The sequence below is a fragment of the Nasonia vitripennis genome, chromosome 3 (assembly GCF_009193385.2).
Source record: "Nasonia vitripennis strain AsymCx chromosome 3, Nvit_psr_1.1, whole genome shotgun sequence".
Classification (NCBI taxonomy): Eukaryota; Metazoa; Arthropoda; class Insecta; order Hymenoptera; family Pteromalidae; genus Nasonia; species Nasonia vitripennis.
Window position 1 is genome coordinate 4,091,123 of NC_045759.1, and position 22,001 is coordinate 4,113,123.

Sequence of the window (22,001 nt, forward strand, 5' to 3'; positions counted from 1 at the left end):
AGGAAAATGGGCGGTGCCAGCGAGTCACGCCTCGAGTCTCTGCGCGGCTCGCAGCCAATGACTCGCGGCCCCGACGGCCATCTCTCGGTCCAGAGTAGACGCGGCTGCTGCTTCGATCGCGAGTTAGCTACGAGCTGACTCGCGGGGCTGCAGTATAGCAGTGTCTGTATCAGCGGCAGCGCTCGTCACGGCGGTACCAAGAAGCAGCTCGCGCTATTGTACAGCTGAAGGAGAGAGAGAGAGAGAGAGAGAGAGAGAGAGAGCGTGTGTGTATGTGCGTGTGCACCGCGCTCTCTGGCCGGGCTCGATCGACCAGCAGTCGATCGGCTATCCTCGTACGAGGCAGAAGCCGCGTGCGCGTCTCGCGTCCTTTTATTACGCAATACTCGCATCTCTCTCTCTCGAGAGAGAGAGGAGGCGAAGAGAGTCGCGAGTGTGGCCCATCAGTATAATATATATATATATATATATATATATTCGCTTGCACTGGACTGAGAGAGTGCGTCCGCTGCTGCTGAACCATACATACACGGCCGGATACAGAGCGAAGCATTGTAACAGTGAAAACGCTGAGAGGTGAGTGCTGATGTACGTCATTGAGACTACGGGGGGCTAAGCCGCAGCTGTGCGTCGTCGCACGCAGGACTCGCGTCGCGGCTAGAGGACAGTGGGGAGTTGTAGATACTCGAGAGTTTGCAAAATAGGTGAGCGACCCCCCGGACGGAGCGATAATCGGGCCCATTGTCCAGCGAGGAAAACAGGCGGCTCTTCGGGCCCTGCCCACTGTATATACCTACTGCTACTGCAATTAGCGCTTTCGGGGTACTTTTACCGCGCGCCCTCGCTTCTCTAGCTCACTATACGACGGCGGCGAGTTTCTCTCTCTCTCTCTCTCTTCTCGGCATTCCACTGCCTACCGCTGTATTGTCGGCTTTTTTCCCTTTTTCGGCTGCTGCTGCACGCGCTTCTGAATATAATAAGCTCGGCGGCAAACGGGTTTCGGCCTCTCTTTCATTTATATAGCATATATATATATATATATATATACAGCCATCTCTCGGAGCTGAGTCGCTCGCGTATATTTTTATTTACAGAAATTGGCCTGCTTGCTGGAATGTGTCGCGAGTCAGCGCGCGCGCGCGCGCGGGGTTATACAAAGGTGTTGAGCTGTTTCTCGCTCCCTCCGCCGGGCATATATATTTCTGCGGGATATCGTTGCGGCTCTCTGCTCTCTTCTTTCTATTTTTCACGGCGCACGCAAGCGAGCGAGCGAGCGCTCTGAAAGGAGGGACATATTTTATATTTATGCCTGTTTGCCGCTACTGTGCTCCGAACCGGCCAAACGACTCGACCCATGTGTCATCTCCCTCCTCCTCCTCCCCCTTCTCTCTCACTCTCTCTCGACAGCGGTCGCTTCTATATATACCTGCGCGCATATACGCGGCGCGAGAAATCGAGATTGTGTGTAAGAGCGGGGCCGATAACCGCGAGAGAAGAAGCCTAATCAGCGTCGAAATTTGTCCCGCCGCTATATACTTGCGCGTATGCGTGTGTACGAAAGAGAGGGAGCGACGAGGCGTGAGCCGTGGCTAATGTCCCCTAAAAGCGGCGGCGGCGGCGGCGGCAGCGGCGGAATATTTCACGATCGCGACGAGAGATCGGCCACAAAAGTGCGCGAGTAGTGCAGCGTGCTGCCGTGAAAAGAGTCGGCCAAGCGCGTCCTTTAACCTTATGTAGCCTGGCACCGCAGGCGTCGAACCCGGAGAGAGAGATCGTCCCGAAGAGATCGCCCCTCTATCTCGACTATACTCTTATAATCCTCCCCAAAGCTTTCTTTGCCCTCGGAAATCCCGCAGCCGCCGCCAACGACGGGACGAGAGATGGGACTTTTCTTACCTATATATAGGTGCTTACATGCGCGATGCTCACAGGCACGGAAAAACTCGACTCCGCAGCTCTTGCGTGTATAACTGCGTGAGCGAGAGAGAGAGAAAAAAGTTTCCTTCTTTCTTTTTCGAATTAAAAATTCAGCTGTCTCGCGGCCGCGCGGACAGCTTGACGGTTCTCACACACACGCGCACACACGCATATACGAGCACGGACGGACAGAAGTGATATTCCTCTCTCGGCTTGGATTTTCGATTATTTCTTCATCGAACGAGATCTCGCGGCAGCTCCTCTTTTTCGTCTTCTTATTCTCAGCTATGCCGAGCGTTTCCTCTCTTACTCCTCAAAACGTATACCTATATATATACACAAGAGACGCATCGCATCAGCCTCCCGAGGCTGCCATAGTCTATAACAATGGCCCCGAAAAACGACAATGGGCCTCGCTGACGTGTTTATATAGCTGGCTGCCGTCGGCGTGTAATTTAGTTTTGCTTCGATTTTTACCCTCCCTCGTGTTTGCCCTGCATCGCTATATACCGCCGCTTGATCGACGAGCGACTGTTACAAACGCTCCTGCAAAGTATATATGCGCGACTCAGAGGAAAAGTCTGATTCCCGGAAGGTCATCGTCTCGCGTGCAGCGATACGACTATGGGCACTTTGACCAATTTCATTCATAAGCTCTCTGTCTCTCTCTCTCTCTCTCGTGCCGGGTTAAGCCCGGATTTGTGGCTTAGCGCTGATGGTGTTTGCTACCACCGCAGAGTTTAACTGTTTCCGCAGAGCGCGCATAGCAAGAACTGTCGCGCGCAGGTATGCAACCTGTTCCAACTGCGCGCGTTTGCCCGTGTATATATATATATATATATATATATATATATAGCTACTAGTAGACGTCCGTAGACGTCCCGGACAGGCCGATGATCCCGTGGTCGTCCGTCGCCGCGATAATCGTACCCGGCGCTGCTGCAGAGGTGCGCGCGGAACAATGCCCGAGGCTTGTATACAGGGAAAAGGACAAATTACTTAACGAGCGTAGGTATATATCTAACATAAGAGAGCAGCCGGCGAAACGAGACCGTGTCCCGCCGTCGCTTGGGTTTTCCCCGTCGGAAGGAAGCGTGGTACCCAGACATAGGGATTTTAGCCTCGCCGATCTTTCTCTGAGTAAACAGATCGTGATATATTTGTGGGCCGGGGGTATTATGAGCGCTGAAGGATTCGGTATTTTTTTTTTTTCGCCCCCCTCCGGAGACACGCTTAACTCGGATTTCCAGCGAGTATTATATACGTCGTTGTACAGCACGACGATGATCGGAGAGGACGACGGCTTCTCGACTCTCTAGTACACGCTCTAAGACCTATTATTCGCGCGCTGCGTGGATGAGAGAAAATTCGAACGATTCGCTGGTATGATCGTCGGGCCGAGACGAGTGATTATTGCGCTACGCCGCTTGAGGAGACGCAACGAACAATATGCAGGCACGATATTATATATAGTATTCTCGGGTATATAAAACCGGCAATAAAAGATGACCTCAAAATAGGCTATAGCGCAATTCTCGTACCTGTATAGGTAGCCCCAGCTCCTTCTGCTCAGAAGCTATTTCCAAAGGGACGTAATTATGCAAGCACCTTAATAAAAGTACCGTTCTAAAGTCATATACAACGTAATTCCGCTGTGTATATATAGAACCTCCTAGTTTCGCCGACTTTCGAGGACCGAGAGACGTATTATATGCAGAAGCTATAGCTACCGATGCTATCTCCGATCATTGTTATCTTGCACATATATACCCGAAAAATTTAATTAACACGTCAGACGAGCTGCGAGCCGAGCAGATCGAGAAATCGAATATATATTTTCGCTCATCTGCGCGGCGGCTACAGGTCCGCCGGCGCGATCATAAAGGCCGTATAGTTAATATTTTATTTGAGTGATTTGTGTTTTAATCCGTTCCCCGAGCGAGATGCTCTCGCGCTATATAACGCGCATAATCCCGTATGGCTCCCGTATACGCGGCGCATTTTTTTCTTCCTTTCATTTATCGCTCAGAGAGAGAGAGAGAGCCCGCGATTTCTGAAATATCCTTTGTGTCCGCGCGATATTTCACGAACATCAGGCGTACTTTTATTTTTCCGAGTATATTACTCATGTAACCTGTTTTCCTGCTGTGCATGCGTGCGACGTTTAGGAAAGCGCTGACTTTTTTTTCGGTGTGTATAAGCAACGATGCGACCGATTATTTATGAAGCTCGTTTTTAACCGGGATACTTCTGTTTAAAGTGACAAATTCGCCGATTAATTAATCCCGAGAGAGAGAGAGAGAGAAGATGAGGTCGGCAGTCTCGTCGGAATTTGCATACGCCGTCGTGGAATGTATACGAAATTCCTAGGATAGATACCGCGTTATGTAAAAGCATCTCGTTTATATGTGCAAATCCAGAAAAAATCTGACACTTTTGGAGGTCTGAGTGAACGAAATTGAAATTTGAGGGCACACCTATCAGACCAACTGTTTTGGGTTCTTTAGGCCACCCAGAACCCGAAATACCTTGGGTTCCCGCGATTACGAAATACTTATTTTCTTGCCGGGCACTTTAAATTCTCTTATGGGAATTAAAAAATAAACAAAGATTAGCCATGCGGTTCAACTTTACCCACTCAGTGTCTGAAGGCGCAATTGAAAAATGTGCATTACTAGAATCGAAGTATTGAAAGAGAGCTATAATTTGAGGGCTGTTGAGTTAAGAATAATTGCCTAGGGAAAAAGTTGTCTAGGCTTGAAAATAGCGAAAAATTATGAAAATTTGGATCAGCGATTTTTCCCATTTTTAAGATCCTTATAACTTTTTATCCCAGCCGTCAATTTCAACCATCCGGGGCTCAAATTAAAGCTTATTACTTCAAGTTTTCATGATTTTTCGCAATTTTGAAGCCTATACAACTTTTTACCCAGGCCACCATTTTTAATCCACCAGCCTTCAAATTGAAGCGAACTTAGTAATACACATTTTTTCATTGCGCCTTCAGACACTGAGTGCACGGAAAGAATTTTACAATAAAAATTACATAGAAATTAAGGATCAAAATTACCGTGCTAGCATACAGTAACACTGGGCTGCCGCGCCATCTACAGCATTTTTACTGGATTGGCACAGTAAAATTTCGGGTAATTTGTTAGTTTTTCCCACAGCCTCTTCATTATGATATTTTGTTAGATACATTTAAAGTGCCCGGCAAAAAAATAAGTATTTCGTAATCGCGGGAACCCAAGCTTTTTCAGGTTCTGGGTGACCTAAAGAACCTAAAAAGTTGGTCGAATTTAATACGGGGAAAATTAAGGAAAACCAGAAAATTGCCACTTTTTGTCAGGAGGCGCAATCCAAAAATGTGTTTTAATAGAATCAAAGTATTAAAAAAAAGAATTAATTTGAGGATTGGGGGGGTTAAGAATGGTTACCTAGGTCAAAAGTTGTCTAGTCTTTCGATATTTTACGAAAATCAGCGATCTTTCTTATTTTTAAAATCCTTATAACTTTTGATCCCAGTAGTCAATTTCGACCATCCGGGGCTCAAATTGTAGTCCCTTTCTTCTACTTTCGTTTAAAAGTTTGGATTAGCAATTCAATTTTACAATCAGCTATATATATATCAGCTCGGATCAAAAGTTATAAGAATTTAAAAAAAAAGAGAGAAAAATCGCAGATTATCGTAAAACATCTGACTCTTCGTGATTTTTTACTAATTTCAAGCCTAGACAAGTTTTGGCTTAAGAAACTATTTTCAGCTCAGCAGCCCTCAAATTAAAGCTCTCTTCTGATAATTCCATCCTAGCCGTACAGATTTTTGGATTTCGCCTTCAGACTCTAAGTGGATAAAGTTGAAGCGCATGGCTCATCTTCCCCAATGTTGAATTCCCATATATATATCGGAATGTGCGTTCAGTGCGCTGCACACTGCACGCGTTTCTAAATCGCGAGCATCTGAAACATGTTAATCGAGCGACGCAGCTCTCGAGAAAAGATAAGCGACAAGCTCTATGAACGGATCGTTTGAATAATTCAAAAACACGAGGCTGCGCTCGATTCGATATCAAGGATGATCGCGTTTGACAGCGCGTGTGCGCTTGCGCTCGTATCGAACGCTAATACGATGCGCGCGAGTTTATCTTGTACGTAGCGAGAGTTTTCGCTAGTTTTTCAAACCGCAGCTGAGAACGTGTTTCTCCGTCGCACGAGGCATGTATACCTGCAAAGGCGCCCACGTTATTTACGACACCTCGATCTACCGCACGGGAAATATGGTCGGGATTTGCGCGGGACGAGCGGACAACACCATAATCTTGTGTTTCGAGAACGAGACCAACTGCGGGCACTAATACCGAGCGCAAACGATCTTTTCCGAGTATACCGCACGAAGTGGTCGGATCGATTTTCCCCACAGGCCTCTCGCCGACTGGCTGGCGACGAGATTTTCGCCGCCGATAGGCCTTGCTTGTACTTATACATTGTGACCGGCAGGGATGTATACGACGATGAGATATATATGGCCCGTGAGCCGGGAGATCACGGACTTGGTCTACTGTCGGTTGGATGGATGGATTTTAGTTTATATTATTTCGGGATTTCGACTATTTTTCAGGGATATATTTACTTTTCGATAATTTCCTTCATTCAAACAGTTATATAGGGCTGCATTTTATTGTAGGCGGCAACATATAAAATCTCACCGTCAAACTACAATCTATCGGGAGGCGCGCTAATATTGCATTACGTAATTTTATCAATAAACGAGGGCTAAACTAAAAAAAGCCTCGACCTGAAAGTTTCATCGAACGCGCGCACCGTCCATAATCCCCTGTCTGCCAAACTGGCACACTGCACAGGTGTACATGTATACGACAGTGGGAGTAAAGTACCATACTTCTATTCTATAGCGAGATTCGTCTGCGCTTCTAAACCTATCGGCGCCAGACTCTAATTATACCAGACGGTTGTAAGAATCCCCTGTTTTATTATTGGGCTTGTGCGCGCGCAAGGTGCACGTGCGCAGCGCATTAGTGCAAAGGTTCGCAGCAATTTATAGCTATAAATTATAAGCTCGAAATTAGTCCGATTTTCCTAGTACCAGTAGAATGTAGACCGCCGCCCATTTTTCCCAACAATTCTTCAGCACAAAATAATAATAATTTATACGTACAATGCACGAATGTCGGAAGATATACAGCGCGACGTGTGTATAACCGCGAAATTAAAAATCGTTATGCATAATGAGCTGCCTCTCGACGCGTCCTCCGGTTTTACCCGCATCGCTGCAGCAGCGGCAGCTGTATTATAACGGTACTACCCGTCAGAGAGTAAACGACGTTTACAATATTTATCTTTTCTGGATACAGCCGCGCGAGGAGAAAGTTCTCTCTCTCTCTCTCTCTCTCTTATAACTTGACGCGCCGCAGGAATCGTTTCGACTCGCTCCTGTTTGCGAGCCGTGCGCGGCGAAATAAAGAAGTCGAGGCAAAAAGGTATATACCGATATCCCGAAAGGGGAATCCCCCCCTCCCCCCTCCCCCGATATATACCCTCGCGCGAGCTGGGCGATAATTTATGCGGGTTGTTTTGCTCGCGGAAACGCGATTATTGTTATTGGTCGTTTCGAGAGAGCCGAGGTAGATAGGCTTTTGCTCCTTTTTTGTTTTCGAGCTTCTGCAGCAAGGCAGCAAGGACACTATACAGAGCCCATGCCGAGGATGTCTCGCGGAGCTCTCTTTGTTGGTAGCGCGCGCGGCCATTCGAAAGTCGATATATGGCCTGCACTCGCTCGCTCGGAAAGAGAGGCGGTCGCACATACATTATCGTGCAGCGCGAGCGAGAGAGAGAGAGAGAGAGAGAGCTCTAATGATGATCTACGGCCGGCTACCGCGCACAGCTTCTATAAACCTCCTAATTTCTCCTCTATAAATTCGTCCGCTGTTTATTATGAACAAAAAAGAGAATATAACGCTCGCACACTGCGTCAAGGGCACACCGGGAAATTCTCTCTCTCTCTCTCTCTAGTATATAGGTACAGACGTTGCGGGGCGGAGCCTGCGGGGTGAGTAGGCAGGAACTCGCGCAAGCGCGCGTTGCAGGAAGGAAGTGAAGAGCGGAATACGCCTCTCTCGCGGTTGATATATACCTATATATATGCAGTAGACTCTCGTCTCGTCGTTTAATGGATTTTTCCCCGAAGGAGCAAGTGCGTCGCACAGGTGCAAGCCGCACCGGGTATTTCCCAATTTCTGTCGCGACAACGATTGGCATCGGGGCATTACCGACCCCCCGCGTCCCCTCTCTCTCTCTCTCTGTCGGCTATAACTTGATGATTGGCGCGCTGCACTCTCTCCGCATGGGGCCTCGCATTGTTCTCTCCTATACCTACATAAACGTCCTATATACACTCAAGCCGTTGCCGCCGCTTTGCGAGGAACCGCAGAGAGAGAGGAGAGGTAGTCTCTCTCTCTCTCTCTCTCTCGAACGGTATACGCACTTACCCCACCCTCGCTCGAGCGGGACAGAGGGGGGAAAGGGCCCGGAAAAGGTATTTAGGGGCCAGCTTGCCGAGACACTTGCCAGTTCGATTTTCGAGTCTGCAGAGGCCGAGTGAGTTCCTTCGCTCGCCCTCTACATCCACCCGAGAGTCCGGAGAGACGAGAGAGTTGCCGTGAATATTGTGCGCCCGATATATACTTTCGACTCAGGCAGTGCCTCAACCGAGTATAGCAGTATAGTGTTGTTTGTTGTTGTTGCTGTTGTTGTTATCGTTGTTGTTGTCGTTGTTGTGTGCGTTTTTCGAGCCGACGAGCTGGACTAGGAGACGCCGTCCAGTTAGACTTCCTGGTGCAGAGCTCGGCTAGGCTTCGTCGTTGTATACATCTATATATGCATACCCGGAGAGACACGTGACAGCGTGACTGAGATTGGAATTTCCGAGTTCGAGAGCGAGTAAGTTAGAAGCCGAGGCTATTTCTTTGTACAGTTTCTGCGACGGCCTCGAAACCGTCTCGTAAATCCTTTTTCTTTGTCCTATACACGCGTGAGTTTACACGAACTTCGGGGAACTCGCGGCAAGTCATTGCAAAATTTCCGGCAGACTTTCCTGCTACACACACAGACACACACGCTCGTATTCGTATAAGCAAACTCTCGGAGCTTGCAATCATAAATATACAGCCGAGCGCGGGTTCCCCCCATTGAAAAACAACAACATTGTCGTACGGCCGCGAGCGTTGATTGATCAAAGTGCTCCGTCGCGTTTGTGCACGTGCTCTATATTCGACTCTCGGCAAGTGTTTACTCGGAAACGAGTATAACCTATATAGGACTCGCGTGCTCCCTTAACGTCGTATCAGCTGTTATCACCGCAAATATCAATTTTTCGCCTCTTCCACTCTGTTCCAGGAGAAAAGGAGCTCGCAGCGAGGGCCAGTGAGTCCGCAGGCAGAAGCAGAGACAGAAGGCTAAGTGCGAGCGAGAGATAAGCAGAGGTAAGCGCGGCAAGAGACTCTCGTGCAAAAGTGGCGGGTGAGCTGGCTTGCCTCGCGGGCTACATGGCGGGCTACCTGAAGGCGGCGGCCGCTGGGGCCCCGAATTCGGTCGTCGGCTCGCAGTACCATCACCAGGCGGTATCGCACCATCACCCGAGTCACTCGGCAGCGGCTCATCATCAGATCGGCATGGGCCATCCGCATCACGGACCGAGTCATCATCCCGGGCTATCCGGACCGTTTCTAACCTCACACCCTCACCCCCATGGTCACCCGCTCGACGCGCACATGGTGGCGACCTTTCCTCAAGGTGAGTACCGTAAGTACCGCTGGACGCACGAGACGTGTGTGTGTATTATTATTATTATTATCATTATCATTGCCATTATGTGTATCCATCTACGCGGGCTCGTAGAGCGTATAGATCGAACGAAGCCAGACCGAGTGCGCGGCCGGGGCTTCGTCGAGAGAGCGCGTATAAGCCGCTTATCAGGCTGCCGGCAGCCTCCGCAACTGCCCTCTCCTCGTTACCATGGCTACCTCCGCGCTCCTCTATATATATAGACGCCACTGCTACACACAGCACTTGTTGGAGCTTCTTCGCGTGTCAATGTTTGTTCTCGTCGCGCGCGAGCGTGGGGGTCGGGGGGGGGGGGGGGGGAGTGGGCCGAAGGCACTTTTCGCGCTACTATACTATCGGGCTGCATCACACCACGCACTTAACTCCGATGCGGGGGAATCGATCGCAATGAGGCGCGATGAATTCATGATGGGGAGAACAGCGGGGGAGTGTGAGAGCAGCACGTGCGGCGCGTGCGGGCTAATTGCAGGGTAAACACACTCGAGAATCGGCTGCGGCCGAGCAGTCGAAGATCCGAGGAGGCGGTATTTGTTATATTATACAAGTCTAGAGGCACAAGGTGTGTGTCGTTGAAAAACGAGACTCGCTCGCTGAGCCGGATGTGCAACGCGCGGGGATTATACAGGAACCTACCGCGCGACTGACTTTTTCTCGCTTATCCGTCGCTGAAATTCGGTTACGATGATATCCAGTTACCGGACTCTCTCAGCTCGTATCGCGTCTAATAGATACTTTGGCAGCGGTTATCTCCGGGATGTATAAATTTTTTAATTTTTTAATTTTTCGACTTTTTCCGCACGAGCCGCGAGTTTTTGCCATATACCAAGAGAGAAAGACCGTCGGCTCGATACACCACAGCGGCAGCTGGGATTGAACTCGTCCTCTCTCTCTCTCTCTCTCCGCTCGCGCATACCCCCTAAGCGGATTACGTGGGTCCCGAAAACGAGGCAGCAACGGCAACTCTCGCGAAGGGGGCTGCTGTGCGCATTGAAAATTACGCTATCGCCGCGTATACGTATATATATATATCTACTGTGCTGTATACTATAAGTCTAACCATTTTCCCTCCGCTCTCTCTCTCTCGTTGCAGGCATGAACCAAAGGAAGCAGCGTCGCGAGAGAACGACCTTCACCCGAGCGCAGCTCGACGTCCTCGAGGCTCTATTCCTGAAGACGAGGTACCCCGACATCTTCGCGAGAGAGGAGGTCGCTCTGAAGATCAACCTACCCGAGTCGAGAGTCCAGGTAAGCGCACTTACTCTCTTCCTCTTACGCTTTCCACGCAACATCGCATCGCGTAACGAATATTCCCCGATAAATTCCACGGTAAGGGCAATATCTGTCGATTGACTAATTTCTGCGGCGGCTCAAGTCATGCGTGGATCCGTAGCGCTGAAATACACTTATATAGAGAGGGGCGTTATTTCGTGCGCCCGCAACTCGCCACCGGATTTACGATATTTATAGATATAGAACGACGACGACGACGACCCTCGCGCGATGCGCCATTGTTCCGGCGGCCGCCGCGCGCGCGATGACGCTTTTATTGCTCCTCTCTCACTCTCTCTCTCTAACAGCTCCATCGTCGCGATTGCCCCCGAACTTTCTGCGCAAGCGCGCCCGACGGAAAAAATAACACCCGCCCTTGCTGTATAACCGTGTGGAATGAATTTTTATGATCTCGCCGGGATTTTTTTTTTTCTGACTCTCCTATTCTATAGATGCGTGCGTTTAAGCCGATCATTTGTCTTGATTATAGAGGAAAAAATGATTGCCGACGGCTTCCGACTTTTAGCCGCGGTCACTTTTTGACTTTCCACAGAAAGAGGGAGGGAGTGATGTGATATATTGCCGCGTTGACGTATAGTGCGAGGGGATGTCGCAGCGCTTGCCGGATTTTTCCGAAGGATATTTTTCCGTAAAAATATATCGTAACCCGAGTGTGCGTTGTATAGTATCGTACGCGATCGTAAACGGCTGCGGCCGTCGGACGGCTTTTGCATTATTATACGACCGCGGCTTATTGCGTTCTGCATATATACACACACACACACACACACACCATATAGTCGGTATATGTGGAAACTGACGTCTAAATTATATCCCGTAACTTCTTCTTTCGCGAAAAATAAGAATCCGCTTCTGATCGTTCCAGCATAAGCGATCCGAAAATATATAATGTAATTCCCTCGTTATCAAATAAGCATTTATATACCGCGCGGTTAACCCGGTCGGAAAAATAGCCAATGCCAGGCGCGCACGCACGGTACAATCGAATCCAGCCCCGGCAGAAAGAGCGACTTCAAAGTGTCTCCGGCAAATTGGGCAAAAAAGGGTCCGATAATTTTGTTATAGAGGAGTCGCGATTTATAACGCGCGCAGTGCGATTAAATTCGATTTGCATAAAACGCAACGACGTGATTTAAAAGTGTATAAGAGGGGGGCTCGCTCGCCGCTACTGCTAATCTCCCGTAACAGCCGCTGCCCCGGCACTTTGATTCCGTCGCGTCGTCGGATATCAAATTGATCATCGTTATTCTCCTTCTCTCCTCTATACGCATATATCTATATATGTGTATAGACGGGGGTCGTTGTGCCTCGCCTCAATTATCGCTCCGTTTCGCACGGAGTTATAAAGAAGCTTTCCGTACCGCTGCACGTGACTTTGTTTTTACGAGAATATGACACGCGTGAAAATACGTGTAAAAATATCACGGGAGAAAGAGAGCGCAGGCAATTTTCCGGGAAAACCGAGAGGGCCGAAAGTGACAGCATACAGGAGCGATGACAGGCGCTGCACTCGGTGTTTTGATGGCTCGTCGTGGCATTCGAGTATTTTTCTTTTTCACGCTGCAGTGTAAAGTATACACACAGTGTACGGTTTCGGGAGGCCGGTCGCACACGACAATGGCAAATTGGCGAAGAATGAGTCGGTCTGGGCATTGTGTGTCGTCGTCGTCGTCGTCGTCGTCGTCGTCGGTGCAGCCGAGCGGGCCAGTTTTATCCCCAGTCGAGCGTGAAAAGTGTCGAAAAAGTATTTCTCTCTCTCTCTCTCTCTCTCTTTCTATATACTTTTTCCCTCGAAAATTCAGACGTAAAGTGGGCCTATACGTGGTGTACGCTCGCGCGCCCACTATACACGGAGGGAAGATATAGCGCGACGAGGAGTATAGAGAGGAGAGGACGCGGCGAAAATAGGACAAAAGCAGGGAAAATCTGTCGGCGCGGCCCGCGCGCGCCGTCGAGTTAAGCCGCTCTGAATAGCGCGCAACTAGAAAGGGTGTAGTGTAGACACGCGGCCGGCGGAAAGCGTCTGTGTAACGCGGTTATGGAGGCAGATAGGCGCGCCTGCCTCTCTCTCTCTCTCTCTCTGCTCTGCTCCGCTCCGCACGAGTATTATACGTGAATAAAACGCTCCGCTACTTCCCCTCTCCGTCCGCTCTGCTCTCTGAAACGTATACGTGTGCAGCGCAGTTGATTTGTTCCTGGATTATAGCCCCCGTGTGTCGCCGCCGCGTCGACGTCGAGAAAGTCGCGCAGCTGCGTTTCTCTCTTGCGGCTGCTCTCTATACACTGTGCAGAGGCAGCGAGTCGGGGCCGTTTTATCTAGCGCTTCTTCCGCGAAAAAACGATCGCGCGGGGGCCGTGCGATGTCAAAACACACAGCTGTCGCGTATATAGTCTCGTTCGCACCTCCTCGTCGCGCGGAGTTTGGAAAGCGAGAAACGGGGGCAGGCAGGCAGGCAGGCAGGCAGAGAGAAAATACAGATTGATGCCCGAACGCGCTTGCGCGCTTGCGAGCGATAATAAAGATGACGATAATAAGAACGACGACAATGCCGTAACAATAACAAGGACGGATCGCACCCTCGGCCGCACATCGCACACACACACACGCACACGCGCGCGCGCGCCCGCTCTGGTATTGTCCGAGGATTACAGGGGTGCAGTTGCGGCGCGCATACGTATACACACAAGGGGCTCGTCGCCGTCCTCCTCGTGCGCTTATTTCTTTTTCCCCGCTCGCCGATCCCGTGTGCCATTACCACTGTTTGTTGTCGCTGCAGCGTGATTTGATGAAACGCTACGCCCATATCCGCCCGCAGGCCTCTGACTCCCGATGCGCTGTACTCGCGACGCGCGCGCGCACACACACGCACGCACACACGCACACCTATGTTTGCACAGGCTAATCTAAACGGTCCGCCCGCCCTCTTTCTCTCGGCGTGTTACAGGTGTGGTTCAAGAACCGAAGAGCCAAGGTCCGCCAGCAGGCCTCGCAGCAACAGGCCCAGCAGCAGCAGCAGCAGCAGCAGCAGAACCTGAACGAGCAGAAATCCGCAGGCCGGACCCAGACGAACCAAAGCAGCGCCTCTGCCGCGAGCAACAACAAGCAGCAGCTCAACGCGGCAGCCGCCAACAACAACAGCCTTCAAGCGATCGCGAGACGGACCTCGCCCTGCTCGCCACCGCGAGCCAAGGAGGCTCCCGGGCCCAACTCGCCGCTCGTCTCCACGACGACGCCGAGCGTCGCGAGCAGCAGCAGCAACAACAACCCCGTCGCCGCCGGATACCCGAGACTCGGAGCGACCCCGGGCGCCATCAGCAACGCCAGCAGCACTGTAACAACGCCGTCGCCGCCCCTGACCCCGGGCTCGAACAACCACCTCAGCAGCGCAAACTACGCCAACCAGCTGCACCACCACCACCACGCGCCCCAGGTCGATTACTCGCACTTTGCCTGGACGCCGACGGCCAGCCCGGGCAGCGCTGCCGCCGTCAACAGCCAGTGGAACGCCGGACAGGCGTACGCGAACGCCTACCAGAACCACTACGGCTCGGCCGGCTACGGCGACTACCAGAGCCAGATCTCGCACGTGCACTCCCAGGCGGCCAACTACCACCACGGCCAGTACCATCACCACCACCACAACATGAGCCTCGCGGCGTCGCACCATCATTTCAACGCCGCCGCCGCCGGTACCGGACTCGGCGACGAGAGCTCCGAGTACCTCCTCCCGGAGCACAAGTACCAGGCGATGGCCTAGCAGCGCAGCGGCAGGCAGTGCGCTTGAATAGCCTCCGCATGCTCGAGCATCGGTGCACGCGAGTTGGTGCAATAATAATTCATCGGGGAACTGTGGAACAGTGCGAGAAGACCGCAGAGATGCCAAGGGATGACGAACGCGCGACGGACGTACGTGCGCCGCGTCGCCTCGCGCGCGATTCTCATTCGTCCTATCCTCTTGGCCATCTCCGCGACAGAAATTATAAATATTTACTATTTTAATGGCCGTACGCCACGTGTATCCATTAGCCCCGTATGTAGTAATTCGAGAGAGAGAGAGAGCGCGCGCGCGAAAGTCGCTTTAGTCTTGCCGCTTGAATGGCCAGTAGATCACTAACGTTATTTCCATGTATTTTTGCCTCCTGGACACGAATTTTGAGGGTGGAATGCCCAAAAGGGGTCAGGTAATTTGTTGGTAACAAATTAATTGATAATATTCAACAACATTGTGTTATTTCAACCAGATAGCATTTTTTTTTTAGATTCTTTGCACGATTCTAAATCGAAAATGTTCTCATAAGATTTTCTGAAAAAGGCCTCGTTTTCGAGTAAAAATTGAGAGAAAAATCGCGATTTTGACCGGATTTTAGTACTCTTTTACTCGAAAACAACGCCTTTTTCAGAAAAGCTTATAAGAGCGGGGTTGATATACTTGAAATAAAACATAACTTTGTTTAATATTAATTGATAACAAATTACCTTACCACCTTTGGGCATTCCAGCCCTCGAAATTCGTGTTCAGGAGGGAAAAATACGTAGAAAAAACCTTGGTGATCTACTGGTCATTCAAGTCCGACGAAGAGTGCTCAGCGCCTAGACTATACTTCTCGCGCGTTTCAGTTATATATACTTATAAAGATACGAGAATTTGAATGAGCAATGGCGACGTCGAGCGAACGTGGCCAGAATAGCCGAATGAGACACCTCGCGCCGGGGACGTCTCAATTCTTCGACTCATTAGGATCACGTCGCTCACGACATACCCGCCCGCACTTCTGCGAAAATTATACACAGCCATGTGTGCACAATTATATATATATATATATATATATATATTATATATACGCGCACAGATACACGCTACAAATAGAGGGAGTGCTTGTGATTTGTGTGCGAGAGTGAGTCTGCGAGCGCGAGTGTAAAGGAAAGTGTGTGCGAGCCTATAAGCTAAGTCATATCAGGGGTAAAAAAGAGAAATTATACATATAATATACATAGATCTACTCGTGTATTGCACGCATCTCTAGCCATTGTCCTTTTGTAATAAAAATATGTCATAATAACGATTGAGCGTCGTTCGATGTAAATATAACGTTATAGTGTGTATTGTAAGTATATAATAACGATTAAGCGCGCAGTGTAAACTGTAAATATTAATTTTAACCAGAGCCCGCCCGCCGCCCACATCGGACTATCATTCATTTTTCATTTGTATCGTATCTCGCTATTATTGTTATACTTTGTCTTTTTCTTGTGTGTTTGTGCGTGAGTGCAGGGAGAGAGAGAGAGAGAGAGAGAGAAAGTAAGAAAGAAACAAAAAAGTTAAAGAAGCGCCGCACCGCTATCGCGCTCGCACGTATAATGATATACTATATACATAGTTATATAGCTCTGTAAAGGAGAGAGAAGAAGGGAAAAAAAATTACCGAAGATGACTGCGTTTCGCCGCATTGTACGAGAAAAGATATCTTCCAACGTAAGAATAAAGTATCGTATATTATATTGAAATGATCGACTACTATTTCGCTTTTATTGTACCTTTTCGCCTCGCCTCTTCTTCTACTTTTTTTGTTCCTGTTCCGTAGACGAGCTCGACTGCTCCTCAGCACCCTCAGCAATTGTGAAGCTGCGCGCGAATATCGAGCGGGCTTTTATCCTTCTCTCTGACGCTGTCTCCCGGAGAGAGAGAGAGAGAGAGCCGCAGTTCCAGTAGAGAGAGAGAGAGAGAGAGAGATGAATTCATCGAGAGGAGCGAGAAACGCGCGCATCAGTGGAAAGGGAGACGCGAAGCCGGGGGCGACTCTGTATATGTGTATAAGCCACCGGTTCTCTGACGCTGCTGCTGTTGCTGCTGCTGCTGCTGCTCTATAACGCCTGCAGCAGCAGCTCATCAAATCACTCTATTATACATATAGGTATACATGTATATGCGCGAGTCGGGCGCTATTAGACCTTTCAATTTTTAATGCTCGCGGGTGTTTCTCGGCCTTTGAATGTTTCAGCGCGCGTAGCCACGGATTAACGCTGCTCTTTTCCTCTCGGCCAAATGTGATGAAATTCGATACGGGAGTTTTAGAGTCGGCGCGGTGAAAATCTACGAATAATTTAGGCTCAGCGAGATTCTTCTTCTTTTTTTTTTTCATATACATTCGAAGCCAGATTTTTGTTGCACTAGTGTAAAAAGTATGGTGTCAATCAAACTTGTTCACCTTATACGTTTAAAGGACGTACGGTAAACAAAGCGATTGCGCAAAAGATTTATACATGGCTCGCGTTTGCACCAGTTATAAGAAGAAAAAAAAAAAAAAAAAATCAGCGAGTACTGCACGCACACGTGCTTCTACGGTTTATGTATAGGATTAAAGGCAGAGGTATTAAGATTATCTAATGATTTACGATTTCACGCGATTTTATCTTTATGGCGCGTAATTATACTTCATGCTTTCTTCCGCTTATATAAGGCGTACGCGCCTGCGTAGAATAATTAAATTCCGAATTATTCGCCACAGTATTATATATATATAGCTAGCGTGAAATTGATTGTAACAGATGTTCGTTCGGCTCTTTACACCTCGTATATGAGAGATAAGCATCGCGAGACGAGCAAATTTTATTCTTTTATGAGAATAAGCTTTTTCTACGCACCCGCATTGACTATATATGTATTATAAAGCCTTTATCGAATCAGATATATAAGCAAGTCGTAAGTGTCTACGGGCGACACTGCGGACCGACGGAATCCGTATGTACGAGATTAGAGAGAAAGTATACGTATATACATAAATATATGCGCGCGTGTATCATCCGCACATGAATAAACGAGATCGAACAGTGGATTAAATCGATAAGTTAAACATACGGGAGGCAAAAGGATAAACTCCGAGAGTTTGATGTAACGAAGCGATTGATGAGGAAGCAATTACTCTCGTCGTCGCGCCTTGCGTCTTTTTTTATCATTTATTCAAGAGATAATTGATAGGTACATTGTATCGAGACACCGATGGCTTACTTACGCGCAGCGAGTTTCTATTAATTTTCAATCAAGTCCGCCGACAAAAGGCCCGTGTACGTACGAGATTATTCTGGCTCTTTAGCAAATTAAATACGGAGAGAGAAAGAAGAGTCGGTCCTCGGAGAGCGGCGAGTAATCCCAAGCGGCCAAACATCATCGGTCGACCATATACACACAATCCCTGTGCGGCTCTCCGATCATGTTGCCCGGCGCTATATATAGGAGAGCCATGTATTCTCGAGAGCTGCGCGCGGCCGTACCTTATTATTGAAAACTCGTTACTCGTCTCTCTCTCTCTCTCTCTCTCTCTCTCTTGACGATACTTTGGGTATGGACGTATACACAGGAGTGATATTGTTGTGCTTTGTGTGCGGTACGTCTTCGTTATAGCTATCAAAGCGGGCTTTTATCGTGTCATATAACAAAAGTTTTGAAGAATTTCGTTTTCACTTTTTAATATTCTTTTAATCTTTATTGTATTACGCGGTATTTGTAAAGGGCTTCTATAGCCCGTTTAATTTCTCAATGATAGATAATAAATAAATGATTCAGTCCTACGTCACAAAATTCGCAAACAGACATCCAGAGTATCCGCACGATGATCGTCGCTGCAGGAATGCGGTTATAAAGCATCCTGTGGCTATAAACGGATTTGGGTCACATTATATGCTTCACGCCGGTCGCGTGCACGATGGCCCTCGGAGAGAGAGAGAGAGAGAGAGAGAGAGAGAGAAAAACCCCCTGCAGCGATGCTCCCCCGCCGCCACCACCGGAAATTCAATAAAGGCGCTCCTCGATCGCTTCGATGTTATATACAACAGGAAGGAGCCCATCAGGTGCGCGCACTAATTGGTCCCCTATATATATATATATATATACATATATATATATCAACATAAACATAGCGAACGCGTGCTCGGGAGGCCCTTGAACTTGACCGAATGACAACGCACAGAGAGAGAGAGAGAGAGAGAGAGAGAGCTGTGTGTGTGTGTGTGTGTGTATAGCAGCACATGGAGCGTCGGCGAAGAGTTAAAATCGGCTTGCGTTTAGCCGGATCCCATTATAACAACTCGGAGCCGGCGTAAGCTTCCGCGAGTCGCTGCAGTGTGTCAGCGGGCCAGTTGCGCGACGATTACTCCCAATCCTCTTGCGCCTCTCTCCCTCCTCTTCTACTATCATATACGCATAGACCCATAGCTATATATATATATATATATATATATATATATATATAATACGCGCTAGGGATGAAAAGACGCGCTGGTATAATAAATTCGGTTAGAGCCGGCGACTCGTGAAATCTAATCGGCGGCGAATTCGATTGTAAAGCAGCGAGTGTATCGATCCCGCGAAAAACGGACCGACGGAAGAAGCGGACGCGTTGGGGGGGGGGGGAGGGGGGAAAGAGGGTCCTATAAATAATTAGCGAGGAGTCGCTCCGACTCGCCGGGCGTAAGCCGCTTACGCCCCTCCGCCCTCGGTTTTCGCTAGGTACAACCTACCTCTCTCTCTCTCGCTCGCAGTCAAGGGAGATAGATAGCGGAGTATAGTCTGGCCCGCAAAGATAGCGCAGAGAAAGAGCGATCGATCGATGTTATATATATATATACAAGAGAGAGAGGGAGGCCGATGCAGCTGCGCTTATCAGCGCGCTCTATCGCGATGGGCCGAGGATACGCTCTAACGAGCGCACGTGGGCCAATTAGCCGGTACACGCGCATCTATATATCTATGTATATATATATATATATGTATATATATATATATATATACGTATATACATATATGAAAAGTTTGATACGCTCGCTTTGTCCACTACTATTAACAAGTGGCGCGCTCATAGCCTGCACAGAGATTGATTTTTTCTTTTTCTCTTCTCCAGCGAAGAATATAAGCGAAGAAGACACACAGCGAGCGAGCGCGTGCGGGGCACAAAGTGAATCTCGGATTACGGGTCTCTCGGGGGGGTCGGCCGTTCGCAGCCTCCTATACACACTCGGAAACCCTATACCCTGACGCCGGCGTTGGCTTCGCGGCTCGATTTGCAGACGACGCTCGCTCTCTCTTTTCTCTATATAGTCGCGCTCGTTAATGGCCACGTAATAGCCTATTTGCCGAGCCGCTTCCCTCGGGAAATCTCTCTCTCTCTCTCTCTCTCTCTCTCTCTCTCTCTCTCTGTGCAGCGCTGCGACTGATGTCCGCTGCAGTGAGAATCGGAGGCGGGCGAGTATAGTATGTATGTATATATATATATATATAGATTCTTTTCGCTTGACTCTCTCACGTCCGGAGGACCGGAAGGCCGGACAATGCCGAGGCGCAGGTATGTGTGCGTGTGTGCGGCAGTATAGCTACCGTGTAGCTCCTTACACGCATCGAAAACTCGTTAGTTTCGGGGGGGGGACCTCTATGGCTAATTCATGTGGGAATAGCGGCGACTATGGGAAAAAGGAAAAATTCTTCCTCGCTCGAGATCCACCTACTACTCTATACGACTTCTCCCTATAAATCTCTGACGCATCCACCTGCAAGCTGTACCTTTTATATACATATATATATAACGCCTCTATGTCATCGGAGGCACTTGCACTCCTGACTTTTTCGGCTCCCCCCTCGGATATATGCTCCAAGATGTTTGCTCGAGAGAGAGAGAGAGAGAGAGCTGAGTAGGCGGATGATGCTCCCGCGCCTTCGTGTTAATGGATGAGAAAATATCGATGCTCCTTCCGCTTCCTTCTTTACTCTCGCGGCTACATGCTCTGATGTGATCTGTGAGAAAAAAAAAAAAGAACAAGAAAATGTAAGAAACTCGCCCGTCTTTTGGGGTAAAACGAAGCGAGGAGTCTGCAGTTTATATACGGTTATTAAGCTGCGCTCGATTTATCTGGGACGTCCAAGTGTGCAGCGACGATTATTTTTTCAGTCAAAGTTATCCCGAGTCTTTTTACATATACACGTATCTTCCGAAATCGCGTCGCTTCTCTATATGGCTCTTTACCCGCGCATTAATTGATGTTCTATATATACGAGGCTTAAAAACTGCGCGCGGCTATTATCGGGAAAAATTACCCTCGTTATTTTTCACGCGGCCTATATATATATATATATATATATATATATATATATATGCGAGAGAGAGATGTGAATTTATACTCGATCATTAATTCCTTTTCCCGTCAACGCGGGCGCGGGGCCAGCTGTAAAAAAGGGATTATTGCAGCCGCACACGGCCGGGAATATTATACCTAGCGCGCGCGCGCGTGTGTGTGTGTGTGTGCTTTCGAATCTGTTCCGCTCGATCTCTGTGTGTGTGTGTGCATAGGGCCAGACGGCTAGAGAGAGACAGAGCTTCGCTGATGCATATATATATATATGTATAGCCTCGTCGACGCGCTCCGACGTCCAAAGAGCCCGGGCGCGTCGAGTCTCCCTCTGAGAGAGCCGCGTAATGTATAATCCTGAAAGGAGCATCCGACGATGGAGTTGGAAGTATTGATGTTGATAATTAAGGGAGAAGATAAGGTTCGTACCCTTTATATATATATATAAATATACTTGTGTAGGGATCTTATACTTTATTGGCGAAGGCTCGATGTGGCGTAGTTTAAAAAAGTTTATTACAGTCGGGTAAGTCGAGGTTCGTATGTTTCGTCGCGCTCACTTTCAATTCCGATCGTGCGCGCAGTTTGAATTTTTAATTAAAGAGGGATATCGATTGCCTGATGGCTTATATATATATATATATATATATAGAGCGCTGTTTTCTGGTGGAATATAAGCTTTCGGAATTGTCGGGATAGTGTTATCGCGTAAACATGTTAATACGTTTATCGATTTTTCGTTTCAATTTAACGTTTCTATTTTTTTTTTTTTATAGGCGAGTAAAATACATACTTTTTTAATAGCTTTTGCGTTAAAATA

General features: G+C 48.6%; 1 protein-coding gene across 4 annotated transcripts; it reads left to right on the top strand.

Annotated features, from left to right (window-relative positions):
• Positions 1-174: 174 nt before the first annotated feature.
• Positions 175-16,573, top strand: LOC100107367 (orthodenticle 1). 4 transcript variants are annotated; one of them, XM_031926950.2, is made up of 4 exons: positions 175-576; positions 9,331-9,735; positions 10,868-11,022; positions 14,013-16,573. In XM_031926950.2, exons 2-4 carry the CDS (start codon positions 9,480-9,482, stop codon positions 14,823-14,825), a joined length of 1,224 nt encoding a protein of 407 aa, XP_031782810.1. In that variant the 5' UTR covers positions 175-576; positions 9,331-9,479; the 3' UTR covers positions 14,826-16,573. The 4 variants fall into 4 exon arrangements, with proteins under 4 accessions (XP_031782810.1, XP_032454024.1, XP_008210336.1 ...); XM_032598133.1 differs by having other exon boundaries at positions 176-576; positions 9,331-9,726; XM_008212114.4 differs by lacking the exon at positions 175-576 and adding an exon at positions 8,490-8,874.
• Positions 16,574-22,001: the final 5,428 nt, after the last annotated feature.